General features: G+C 42.3%; 1 protein-coding gene across 3 annotated transcripts in view; it reads left to right on the top strand.

Moving 5' to 3' along the window:
- Window positions 1-13,619, top strand: part of TGFBR3 (transforming growth factor beta receptor 3) — a 142,279-nt gene that overhangs the window by 44,979 nt on the left and 83,681 nt on the right. For all 3 annotated transcript variants that reach the window (XR_014512318.1, XR_014512319.1, XM_083444870.1), the window contains exon 3: window positions 8,874-9,058. Coding sequence is in view for 1 of the 3 variants with exons in the window: in XM_083444870.1 (XP_083300996.1) it covers window positions 8,874-9,058 (185 nt within the window). In the remaining 2 variants the exon portion in view is untranslated. The remainder of the gene's footprint in view (window positions 1-8,873; window positions 9,059-13,619) is intronic.

Below are 13,619 nucleotides of genomic sequence, written 5' to 3'. Positions count from 1 at the left end.
CTCATCTTGCTTCAGGCTGAGGGAGCCAGCATTTGTCCACAGACAGATTTCCAGGTCATGTGGCTAGCATGACTAAACCGCTTCTGGCTCAATGGGACACCTTGACGGAAACCAGAGCGCATGGAAATGCTGTTTACCTTCCCTCCGCAGCAGTACCTATTTATCTACTTGCTTGCTTGCTTTCAAACTGCTCGGTTGGCAGGAGCTGGACAGAGCAATGGGAGCTCACTCTGTCCTGGGGATTTGAACCGCCGACCTTCCAATCAGCAAGCCAAAGAGGCTCAGTGGTTTAGACCACAGCGCCACGTGCGTTGCTGGACTACAACAGCCTCAGCCTGTGGTCAGGGATGATGGTATTCTGTTGTATTCCTACAAAAGCTGGAGGGCACCATGTTGGCTATCCTCACCTCAGAGGCTGTGTTTTGCGGAAATAAATTATGGATATCAGAGTGGGACTTTGTGAAGGTTGAAATACACAGCTGTTAGGTTTAGGTACGCACAACCTCCATCTGTACTTTTGCTGGGCATTTTACCAAACTAGACAAATCCTGTGATCTTCCCTTATCTTTTGTTTTTAGTTTCCAGTGTCATGTGTTAATGACTTCTGGCTGCAGGACTGTAACCACAGTGCAGAAAGCGAGCAGCTCCTTTCTCTCCCTTTCTTTTTTCTCCCTTTTTAAGGATAAGGAATGTACAGACCTGTGCTTATTTCTGCAGCCACGCAGAGAGACTTGAAGCTCAATCTGTGTTTACTTTTGTGTGTGTGTGAGTTTTGTTTGCTGATTTATGAATTCCTGCACAATTTGGTTTAAAAATAAATACACATCCAGTCCTGGACCCATGCCGCAGGTTTTATAATGTCTAGCATTTCCTTACTTATTGTCTTTTAATTTACCAAATGAGCTTATTATGACTCAGTTTCAGCAGTACAATAAACAATACTACTACGCATTGGGTCGAGGCTTTTTGGTAGTATTCTGTTAAAATACAATGGCTTTAAAAATCCGTTAAGGGTTATTTATACTCTGTATAGAGATAGCTCCGTGGAGTTTGGTTTTCTTCTCCCTTGAGTTTCAGTATGGAAACTTGACTGTGCAACTAGCCGAAAGTTTCCTGCCCTTGTTACTTAAACAGAGCACTTCCATCCATTGTTTTCTGTCCAGCTTCCTACCCTTTCTGTAGTTAAGAAGGTTCAAATCAAAGACAGATTTATGGGTTATCTGTAGGTGGGGGTTATATGCTTGTGTTTGGTGTGTGTGTGGGGGGGGGAAAGGCTTGACACAAACATTACACAATGAGTCAAAGCGATGAGCATCTCTGCTTTTATGAGCCTTTTCACTTTCTTGACATTTCCTGGTTCGCCAATTCATTGCAGTAAAATATTTTCAATAACTGAAATGCTTTGCCTCCTCCTCTCCCCGGTTTGTTTTTATTGGGCTCTCGAGGGTAAATGGGTGTTGCGTTTCAGAGTCTCCAAAATCCTTCCATTTGCAGGAATGTGACATGGAATTACTTCCTGCACATATCATGATTCTTGGTTACAGGCAGTCCAGTGTAGTATGTCAAGAGGAGAAGTGAATGAAAGGGTCGCGGGGGGGGGGGGGGAACGGGACGATGGGAACAGCGAGGCAAGTAAGGGGGAAAGCCCAATGTAGCTAAATATTGGAGATTCAGGATAAAAGACACTCACTGATTTAGGCAACGATGACTTGCTACCACAGATAGCTGGTAGCATTCATGCCATTGCTCTCGGGTAGCCACTAGGAGACAGTGTCTCTAAAATATCTCACTGAAGTCTGGAAGAGACTGAGAGAAGATGGAACCAGAAGAAACAACGTAAGGAGAGCTGACAGCATGTGTGTGCCATCTGTTTTCAGAGAGTAAGCCTCCCCATCTCTGGCCTGCTGGCAATTGCTGCCTCCTGGATGAGGCCACAGAGTTATGGAGCAGCATTGCAAATGGTTTTACTTCTGCGACCTATAGAGAAGCAATGAGTTCTCTTGACCCCGTGAATCCTCATCCCAGGACCTGTCAACCTTGGACAGCAGGTTGGAACTGAGCAATACCAGGATGAGATGGTCTTATCCAGGGAATCAGGCTGTCATATTATTGAAACACAAGTGTCCATGGATCTGAACATTGGTTAGCCATCTGGGCCGACTCGTGTCCCATAGGACACTCCCTGGAGCCGGCCCTGTGCTCAGATGAACTCGCTCACTTATTTCTTTCTTTTTTCAGTTTAGGGAGTGACTCTTGCCCGAATTATCCCTTTACTGCATCTGTAGCTGTTATCTTTATCAATCTTCTTCCAGGTTCTAGCTGATTCTTTGCAAATTTACTATTCATTCCTGCAGAACTGAGCTTTGAAACTTTTTGCCCTAAGGCTGGCAAGGCAGAGCTGTGCGAGATAACATCTGAGCACATTTACAGAAAGTGCAGGGATATAATCCTGAGAAACAGCCAGCAGAAGCCTAGTGAACCTAGGAATTACAGGTTTTTAAAATACAACAACAAATAAGAACAGAACCAAAGGCCCATCTAGTCCAGGATTCTGTTTCCCGCAGAGACCAAGCAGATGCTTATGTGGAGCCTGCAAGCACTTTCAAAGTAATTTATGGACTCCACAACAGTGCAAAGAGAGGGGTGCCCCAGTATGGAGCATTGTGCATCTGCCCCCCAAGACTTCTAATTACCTGCTACAGATGTTGCATCTTGGCCTGTATTGCATGTGCAGCACTCAGCAGAAGTGGCATCAATCAGGTTTCTTATTCGTTCCCTTGTTTTGTGTGTGTGTGTGTTGTCAAACGTTTTAAATAAACAGCTAAACTGCAGTTGTTCTCTTTCTATCTAGGTTTGTACTGTACTGTGTATGTTGGCAAAGTGTTTCCTGTTTCAGCAGAAATGCCTTTAAAAACATAATGAAAGCCTTCTTTGGATGTGCTGTTTGATTGCTGCATTATGCGGGCTCCTCCACAGGAGGTTTGTTCTCCTTTTAAGCAGAAACTCCTTTTGTTTGAAAGGGACCTCTTTTCAAATTAATAGTGTTGTACCTTGGTCCGTAAGTTATCTTCCCCCAACTTTGCTTGCTTGGCACTTTGTAAATAAGGGGTGCTGTGTGTAAGAAGAAGCAACATTCTGAAACTCCTCTAGGTCCAAAAAAATTGTAATTTGTCATTATTTCCACAAAGAGGTCATAGCAGCAGCTGCTGATAAGATTAGACCATTTTAACCCTGTCCCATGTGTGTACCTATTGATTATGGCCCGCTGTGGAGGCAAACATTATCAGAGGTATGGTTAGAAATGGAGAAGATTGCAAAAAGCTAGTGTCTTCCTGAGACAGACTGCAGCTGAGTTGAGAGCCAGTGTAGTACACTAGTTAGAGTGTAGTTAGACCTGGGAGACCAGGGTTCAGATCCCCACTAGCTCGCTGGGTCAGTCACTCTTGGCTTAATTTACCTCACAGGGTTGTTGTGAGGATAAAATGGGGAGGAAGAGGAAACATGTATGCCGCCTTGAGTTCCTTGGAGGAAATCGATAATATTAGGGTGTGTGCTGGGAAAGACAGTCTAGTAAGTGGAGAGAGTTGGACAATTGCATAGTTCATGGCCACAGACCACTAAAACAGCCTTCCCCAACTTGATGTTTTGGGCTACAACTCCGTTCAGCCCCAGCCAGCATGGCCAATAGCCAGGAAGGATGGAAGTTGTTGTGCAAAAGATCTGGAGGCTACCAGATTGGGGGAAGCCTGCATGACAAAAGCAAGCCATATACAAGTTAAGCTCCCCTTAGCTTTCAAAATGGAGTTTCAGCGGATATTGTGTACCACAGAATACAGTGGTACCTCGGGTTACAGACGCTTCAGGTTACAGACGCTTCAGGTTACAGACTCCGCTAACCCAGAAATAGCACCTCGGGTTAAGAACTTTGCTTCAGGATAAGAACAGAAGTCGTGCTCCGGCGGTGCAGCAGCAGCAGGAGGCCCCATTAGCTAAAGTGGTGCTTCAGGTTAAGAACAGTTTCAGGTTAAGAATGGATCTCCGGAACGAATTAAGTACTTAACCCGAGGTACCACTGTAGTAATAAAAAAAGGTTAGTGAGGTCTTGAACGGTGTTGATTCTGGTTGTATTAAAGACTTGGTGTTGAATCCACTCTAGCGAAAGTGGTGGGGGAACAATATTTCCTGCAGTTTCTTTTTCTCCTTATGACACCCACCCCACCTCCTGACAGGAGAGAGATGGATCACTCTTGCCGGGGGTGTAAAGTGCTCTCTCGCTCACCCAGTCAGGTCATGACAAGCCACGAGTACATCCAACCCTGCCCATAGCCTCTGGGAGAAAGCATTACATATATATGCACATATGTAAGGATATAAAGACAATGTTTTTGACAAGGCAGAACTGAGACAAAAAAGAAGGCCATGTTGCTCATATGCAACTGCATCAGTCGAGGGAGAGGCGCAGTATAAGACGACTTGTAATCCATCATATCTTTCTAGACAATCATTGCCATTTAGTGTAGATTTATTTTTTTGTTTGCAGATGAGGGGCTGCTTATAGGCATGAAATGCCTCCAGTATCTTCCAGATCCCCAAAGGCCAATGAATTGGGTAGATGGCAATTTGTAGCTTTTCAAAAAATAACACTACAAATATCCCTGGTGCTCCTGAAGCCTGCTGTTTCCTGTTTTGCTTTAGCAGCTGAAAGAAAGCTCTTGAGTCTTTCATGCGATGCACACAGTATGGCATTTCAAATGTTCTCTCCTCTGAAGTTCTGCTAATAAACATCTGTGGTTTCTTCCTGTGCTTGCTGGATCTCACTGGGGCAATCTTGGAGCTTTGGGGGAATCCTGTAGAAAATAGTTACCACGCTCTGGAGGTTGCAGCACATAGCCATGCAATTTGTTTGACTTGGTCACACTTTATAGCTGACAGCCTTGAAGAGTTTGTTCTCTGTGGAAATAGAGTGCACTGCATACTGGCCTTTCTTAAGAGTTAGAATCAAGTCCGCTATGGTTACATGTTGACCTCAAGGTTGTAAAATCCCTCCTCTTCCCACATTGTAGTTGCTTTATTACAGCACAACACACGTTAAACATTAGTGGCCTGGTGATATGGGAAATCGGGGTGCTAAAATTAAATTCAATAATTTCCAGATGTTGGTATGAGAACTGCATGTTTTTATTAGAAGCACATAGCGACGGGAAGGGGGAGAAAACTTGTTTTCTTTTTAAAAAATGTTTTTTAATAAGGCAGTTCTATGGGATTTTATCGCAAACAACAGTAGTGGCTTGACTTGACTAAGGCATTGTTAAGCAGCAGAGCGAGGTAGGGCTGGTTGCCTAGGTCTTTCTCATTCATTGAGCATGAATTGTGGCATAGTTGATTTGGATACAAAGGGTATAGAGGTAGGGAGAGCTTGCCACCCTGCATTTTTTTACAGAAGCAGCAGCATTGCAACTCCATGCTGGGAATTTTAAGCAAGATTATATAAGAAATACTATCATAGTCACCCTGCTATTTGACCAAGAGATGGGTTTGGCTAAGGGCAGCGGATTCCCCAGGGCTTTTCTTTTAATACACTTGTCATGTTTCTAGTTTTATAATTTAAAAACACCTGTATTAGGTATCCTCCTAATTGATTGATTAATTAGATGAATTAATTAAAATAAAACTGACAAAGTGAAATTGATGTTTGTTTGTTTTCTGTTTCTTCCATAGATTTTTTTTTAAAACTCTGCCCTTTTTCTAAAGTTTCCAGGGTGATTAGTAACATGTTTGTAGTGACATTCTTTCTTTAACCAGGCAGCTGAACTTCAAACATTTTTGAGGATAGCCAAAGGAAGCCATTTCCACCGCACTGAAATGGGTGGGTAAAAATCAAATGAAGTGCTAGTTATGATTTGCTGAAGCCATGAAGGCACAATTGAGCTAAGTAAAAAGAAGGGTTTTCTATGACTGGTGAATATGTTTTGGAAGATGCCAGTGGTTGTGGATGGTTTAGAGGGGGGCGGGGAGGGGGGGGAGAGACCAGGATGTGGTGTTCAAATAAAACACTGGCACATTTTGCATAGTAGTTGGTTGATGGTTTGGCAATGGACAAGGAAGCTGATACAGCATGAAATGGTTTGTTTTGATGTTGAATGCGCTTTGCCAAGGGAAGATGACTCAGAGGCTATGGAACTAAATGGCACAGTGTTGTGTCTTCATATTTATCTGATTATCACTGTTAGCCAGCTCCAAATCAATCCAAGAGTGAGTTATAAGGAAAAGCCACAATGCATGTGAAACAATACAAAGAACATGTACTTTGAATTTACTTTGCAATGAATCAAAATCAGGGCAGGTTTCTACACATGTTCCAACCAGCTTAACTAAACACCAGAGTGTTCTTATAGTATTTTGATATTATGGTACACTGAAATGCTTAAATGTTTCTTTGATTGCCCTTGGATCTTCCTGCTACACTTGCCGTCCTCTCCTGCCACACCAGTGTGATGTGGCACACCCTTTGAGAACCACTGTCCTACCCACTACCAAAACGTAGGATGGGAGAGATAAGTCACTGACTGCTGTTGCCTTCCTCCTGAAGCTCAGAAATGTTGCATCTTTCAACATGCCTACTTGAGTGAGGGCATCCTGGAAGCACCACTGCAGAAAAAGCTGAACGCTCTAAGAGCAGAAGTCTTTTGGAAGTGATATGTGGAGTAGACCTCTCCAGATTATCTCCAGTACTTCAGATGTGATGGGAAACTCCTATGGGTGGAGGTATTCCTAAGATTCAACTATGGCTTACACACACACACACACACACACACACACACACTTGTATTCAGCTATACTGAATAAAATTCTAATTTACATTGATGTGTGCCTGGTAGGAGCTCAAACCACAGTACTTCTTCAGCGACCTCTGGAATGAAAAACATACAAAATCTCTGGCTATCACTGCAGGCTTGTGCATAGATTTGGAGACACAGGGCTGTTTTCCATAAACATTTGCCTTGCTTTAGCTTCCTGCAGATGTATTTTATATGCAAACTCCTCCACACACGTCAGCTGTCCTGCTGTCTTGCTATACCGCAGCCATAATGCTCTATACACAGCGTGAAAGTGTGTGGTTCTATACCGTGTTGTAGAGATTATTTGCAAGGATATACCCTGCGTTTTGGGTAAGAGGGCTGTTATCAGCTTAGGCAATTGCTGTCAGACGCAATAAACCAGGCACCCAGACATGTCCGTTTGTTTAGTGATAAAAGCAGCATTGTTGCATAGGCGGCTTACCTGATTGGTGTTTTTGCATTCTAGATCAGTGCAACATCAAAAGCAATACAGTGAATATGCAGTGTTTTTGCAGTTATTTGTTCCAGATTTGCAATGAAGATAAGTGATAAATAATCATTTATTAGTCATGCCAGCACTCACTTTTTAAATTCTAGAATTTTGCCCTAAATTCATTTATTTCTTAAGAACACCTTAATCTGAGGTTGTATTACTTTCTGCTGCGCAGAATGCTGTGCACTCTTACCTTTCACAAGAGTGGAGAGGTCATCATTTTTGCTTTACAGATTAAGATACGGCAGTGGAAAGGCTTTTGCTATTATCAATGCTATTGCTACTCTGGATGGGATGGGCTTTGAATCTTTGCTGTTTTAGTCCTAGTCTAACCCCTAAATGCTGAACAACACTAGCTGTTGGAAGATCAGTACAGCTTAGAAGAGAATTGTAGAGTTGGAAGGGACCACAAGAGTCATCTAGTCCAATCCCCTGCAATGCAGGAATCTTTTGCCCAACATGGGTCTCAAACCCATGACCCTGAGATTAAGAGTCTCATGCTTTATCAACTGAGCTATCCCAGGCTATAATAGGAATGAAAAAGCTGTGGTTAGCCAGATATTGTTGGACCCCAACTCCCATAACCCTCAGCCAACATGGCCAGTGGTCAGGGATGATGGGAGTTGGAGTTTGACCGCATCTGGAAGGTTATGGGTGCCCCATAAGTGTTGTAGAGGAACCATGAATTGGTTAAAAGTTGATTCGCTATAAATTATCTAGGCTAGGAAAGCACATTGCAGAAGGCTGTTTTTGTAACAATGGATACAATGCAAAGAAACCCACAGCTATAATCCTATGTAAATACCATTTTAAAAGTAAAATTGTATGTAAAACTCATTAAAATTTATAGGGCGTAGTTTTAATTGAGTTTATGTTTAAGTTATAAATTCCATATATGATTTTCAGTCTAGTCTGTACAGTGGTACCTTGGTTTACAGACGCTTCAGGTTACAGACTCCGCTAACCCAGAAATAGTACCTCGGATTAAGAACTTTGCTTCAGGATGAGAACAGGAATTGTGCAGCAGTGGTGTGGTGGCAGCGGGAGGCCTCATTAGCTAAAGTGGGGATTCAGGTTAAGAACAGTTTCAGGTTAAGAATGGACCTCCAGAACAAATTAAGTTCTTAACCCGAGGTACCACTGTACTTCTTTGTCAGTAGTAAGTCCCTCCGAGGGCAATGGGACTTTACTCTGAAGAAAGTGTGTTCGGGTTTGTATCCTGGCAGCACAATCCTAAACTGGCCTAAGTGAATACACTGCTTCCCTGGATCGTATTCCTAGGAAAGTGTTCATAGGACTTCAGCCTTAAGACTTAACATTGGTTGCAATGAAAGAAGAGTATGCTTGATTTCCCCTCGATCACACCCTACTTCTTTAATTGTTGTTTGTAACTTGTGTATTACCAGTTTGAAACCTTGCGGCAGCTCAGATAATAACAGAGCTTGCTATCCAACAGTCAATGAGAGAACTGCCTAAATGTTGCCCTAATCTAGTTTAGCCTTTCCCCTCAAAATCCTGTTCATTTGTCATTTACTTTGCAGGTCCCGTGCCTACGAACGAGTGTGTGTTGTCACCTGTCAATAGCTCCCACCCAGTTCAAGCCTTGCTTGAGAGCTTTACGGTTTTATCCGGCTGCGCAAGCAAAGGGACCGTTGGATTGCCACAGGAAGTTCATGTCCTCAATCTCAGGAGCCCTGAGGAAGGCCTTGGCCACCATGAAAGAGAGGTAAGAAGGAGAAATCGTGCTGTTGCTTTATGTGCCGCTTTCGAGGGCCCTTTACGCAACCATCATGTTCTGAGTATGGTGGTTCTGGCAAAGCAAAGGGGAGCAGGGTGTGCAAGCTAAGAAACCACCTCAGAGATGTTAGTATTATCCCTTTTAAAAAATTATTATTATTATTATTATTATTATTATTTGTGATTTTCAGTTATATACATTTCAATAGTTTTACAATCATGTTAACATTTTGAAACTCAACTTCCTTCTTCCTCTTTCTGCGATTCCTTAAATTTATATTTATCATTTCCTGCATATTCTAAATTAACTTAACCCATTCTTTTATTCTTCTACTTTAATTATTTACTCTTATAAAATTGCAGGTTGTTACAATAATCCTGCCAATGTTCTTATCTGTTTACAATTTATTTGTACATATTTTATAAACCATTTTCATTCTTTTATAAGAAGTTTGTTGTCTTGATTTCTTATTTTTCCAGTAAGTTTCGTTGTTTCTGCATAGTCCATTAGTTTTTGTTTCCAATCTTCTTTCATCAGGATTCATTCTTCTTTCCATCTTTGGGCAAATAACATTCTTGCCACTGTAGTCGCATAAATGAATAAATTTCTATACTGTTTAGGTAGTTCTACCCCTATAATTCCAGAAGGAAAGCTTCTGGGTTTGTTTTTTAAACAAATGTTATTTTAAACATCTTTTTCAATTCATTATACATCATTTCCCAGTAATCTTTAAGCTTAGTGCAAGACCACCACATATGATAGAAAATACCTTCTTTCTCTGCATTTCCAACACTTATTTGATTTTGATATATACATTTTTGCCAGTTAGATACCACCGATGTAACATTTTCATTAGAGATCTTAGCATTATCACACGGGAGTCTGGGACACCCCTCATGTTGGATTCTGCAAGGTCACAAGGCCATGCACTGAACCAAGTACAAACCAAGATGGCAGTATTGACCTTCAGAGGCTTGGCTCCTTAACCGATCTGGGCCCAAGCAGAACTCTTGAAGCCAGTCACAGTTACTCAGCAAGATATTTTTATCTCACTCTTCCTCCAAGGAACTATAGGTGTGTTAATGGCATCCCATCCCCATATTTGATCCTCATGATGCCGCAATGAGCAGTAGCCATGTGTAAGAGGCCCTGATGACATTAAGTTTTACAAACAAGAAGGTGCTTTGGGAAAGGGGGAATGTAGAGGGGGAAGCGGGAGGGAGAGGAAGAGGGAGGCTTTCATCCGTGTGCTAGTCACCATTTCTTCTCCCACAAACACAAATGGGGTTCTTCCTCCCCAGCAGAGATTCAGATGTCCATTTGCAAAGAGAGGGGGAGATGGAGAGGAGAAATGGTAGGTAGAATCAAGCATTCTTCTGCTTGCCACTTACTTGCTTTAGATTCCTTGTTCCCAAAGCAACTTAGTCGTGTCCATTAATTTCAATGGGCCTGCTTTGAGTAGGGCTAATGTTGGATGCAACCCAGTGGATCTGGCCTCTCTTCTATGTGTTTTCCCATAGTCAGCCGGTGGCATACTGATTAGCCTGGCATACTAAGACCTGAGAGACCAGGGTTCAAATCGCCCACTTTAGTCCAGTCACTCACTCTCAGCCCAACCTACCTTTACAGGGTTGTGAGGATAAAGTGGGGAAGAGGGGAATTATGCACACCACTTCAAGTTCCTTAGAGGAAAGGTAGGATAAAAGTGCAATCAATCAATCAATCAATCAATCAATAAAAACATGAGAATACTCTGATAAATATTCGGCAATCATCTTCCAGGCAGAGGGCCTTCTTGGTAGTGGCACCCAACCAGTAGAACAGCTTCCCATCAGATGTCAAAGAGATGAGTAACTATATAACCTTTAGAAGACACCTGAAGGCAGCCCTGTATCGGGGAACTTTTTAATATGTAATGTTTTATTATGTTTTTATATGCATTGGAGGCCACCCAGAGTGGCTGGGGCAACCCAGTCAGATGGGCAGGGTACAAATAAAATAATAAGACTAAGAATAAGAATAAAAATTAACTCCTTTTACATGCTCTAGGACTTGGAACTCATCAGATTTCCAGAGTAGTTAGTTCATTCCTCACTTCTAATATGTTTAACTTCATTTACGATACGAGAAAGGAAAGGGTAACAAGAAACAGATTTTTAACAAGAAGAGGATTTTACTTTCTTCAAAGCCAAATTGAGTATGTTGTAAATTATCCTGAATGCACTTGGAGCTTTGCCACAATCACTATAAACAAATCTTTAAGTTCATATGCCTTTAGCCTTGGTAATGGATCTTCACTGCCTGTGAAGAATGGCGTTCAGAAAGCAATTGCTCCTAAACTCAGTCGTTCTTGTGCAATGTGCAAATGAGTTATTAATTTAGACGTCATATGGAGGGATTAGCAAAAGAACTTTTGTTCTAGTTGCTATGAAAAAAATAAAGCAAAAAGAAGAAATGTTCTTGATGTTAAACTTGCTCAGTGTTGTTTTGCTCTGAGAATAGATCAAAAGAGAATTGCTGGAGAGAAAGAGAAATATCTCATCGCATGACAGCTCACGTCGCTAGCACATGCCCTAGAAAATACTCCATGATGTAGCTGTATGTATTAGCTGAACATGAAGTTTTCAAAAGTAGACGGGGGAGAGAATCAAATGGGAGGAGGAGGAGGAAGCAAAATTCTCAGCAGCCCATTACCCGAAAATAAATGCTTTTATCCGAACCCTGAGCCGAAAAACTTCAAAGTATGTATCCCACTGCCTTCAGGAGAACTCGCTTCTAATTAAGTGTCTTTAGTATTATAGTCTAAGGATGGAATGCTGTGCCAGCACAATGCCACAAACAAGGATATTAATTATATACTGGTGTTGCAGGGACTTTTTAAAAAAAACTATCACCAAAAGATTTGCCAGCACAAATATGTAGGATGTGGAGATGGGCCAAGGACAGAGCCACAGCATGTGGGCATTCTACCCCATTGACTTTTGGATTCTACAAAAATATTCCATCATTCTACCCAAACTGGCTTTTGGATTTGTTCTCTTAGTAGCTTAATAATAATAATAATAATAATAATAATAATAATAATATTAAATCCTTGTGTTTGATATGATACATTTGTACGCCACAACATAGGTCTCTGTGAGCTGAGACAGTGGATATGAATTTTAGCAATAAACAAATGGAATAAATGAAAAGCAATCCAAATTGTAGTCTGATTTCTTTTTGCAAAAGCTTGCCTACCATCATTTTGATCGGTAACCAGAAGGTCCCAGACATGCTACTAATTTCTGATCAGAATACAGTGGTGCCCCGCAAGACGAATGCCTCGCAAGACGGAAAACCCGCTAGACGAAAGGGTTTTCCGTTTTGGAGGTGCTTCGCAGGACGAATTTCTCTATGGGCTTGCTTCGCAAGACAAAAATGTCTTGCGATTCCTGGGGTTTTTTTTCCGCTCCTCACCCCCTTTTTCTAAGGCACTAAGCTGCTAATAGCCTTTTAGCAGCTAATCCGCTAATCCCTTAAGCCTTTAATGGCCGCTAAACCGCTAATCGCGCTAATCCGCTAATGGGCTTGCTTCGCAAGACGAAAAAACTGCTAGACGAAGAGATTCACGGAACGGATTCTTTTAGTCTTGCCAGGCACCACTGTAGTGTCTCTCAAGTATTCGCATACTAAAAAACACCAAGGCCACAATCATTGCATAATTTTGTACACTTCTATCATGCTGGATCGCCTTAAGCACACCCATCTCTGTGCTAGACTGTGCTCCAGAGGATCCTTGGGTAATGTGGTGACACTCATGTTAAGAGGATACTAAAAGGATGGGGGACGTGAGAGAGGGAGAGAACAGCAGAGGAACATAGGAAAATGCCATATACTGAATCAGACTGCTAGGTAAGGTAAAGGACCCCTGGACAGTTAAGTTCAGTCAAAGGTAATTATGGGGTTGTAGGGCTCATCTCGCTTTCAGGCCGAAGGAGCCGGTGTTTATCCACAGACTGCTTTCCAGATCATGTGGCCAGCATATCTAAACCGGTTCTGGCGCAACAGGACACCGGGACGAAAACCAGAGTACACAGAAACACTGTTTACCTTCCCACCGCAGCTGTACCTATTTATCTACTTGCACTAGCGTGCTTTCAAACTGCTAGGTTGGCAGGAGCTGGGACAGAGCAATGGGAGCTCACTCCATTCCGGGGATTCGAACTGCTGACCTTCCGACTGGCAAGCCCAAGAGGTTCAGGGGTTTAGACCACAGCGCCACCCACGTCCACCTAATCCACCCAGACCACTAGTCCACCTAGTTCAGTATTATCTACACTGACTGACAGTGGCTCTCCAGGGTTTCAGGCAGGAATTCTTCCCAACCCTACCCGTAGATGCCTGGAATTGAATTTGAGATCTTCTGCATGCAATGTTTGGCTTAGTATTTGATGCAAATGTGGCCACTCTCACCCCTTTCCAAAACCTTTTAATTTTCAAGCAAATCTACAGCCCATAAAGAGTCTCCCATTTAATTTCACTCTCTTTGGAGCAGACAATTTATGAA

This window comes from Podarcis tiliguerta (assembly GCF_965153285.1).
Source record: "Podarcis tiliguerta genome assembly, chromosome: 6".
Classification (NCBI taxonomy): Eukaryota; Metazoa; Chordata; class Lepidosauria; order Squamata; family Lacertidae; genus Podarcis; species Podarcis tiliguerta.
Note: the sequence above shows the minus strand (reverse complement) of the source record. Positions and strands in the feature narration are given on the sequence as shown.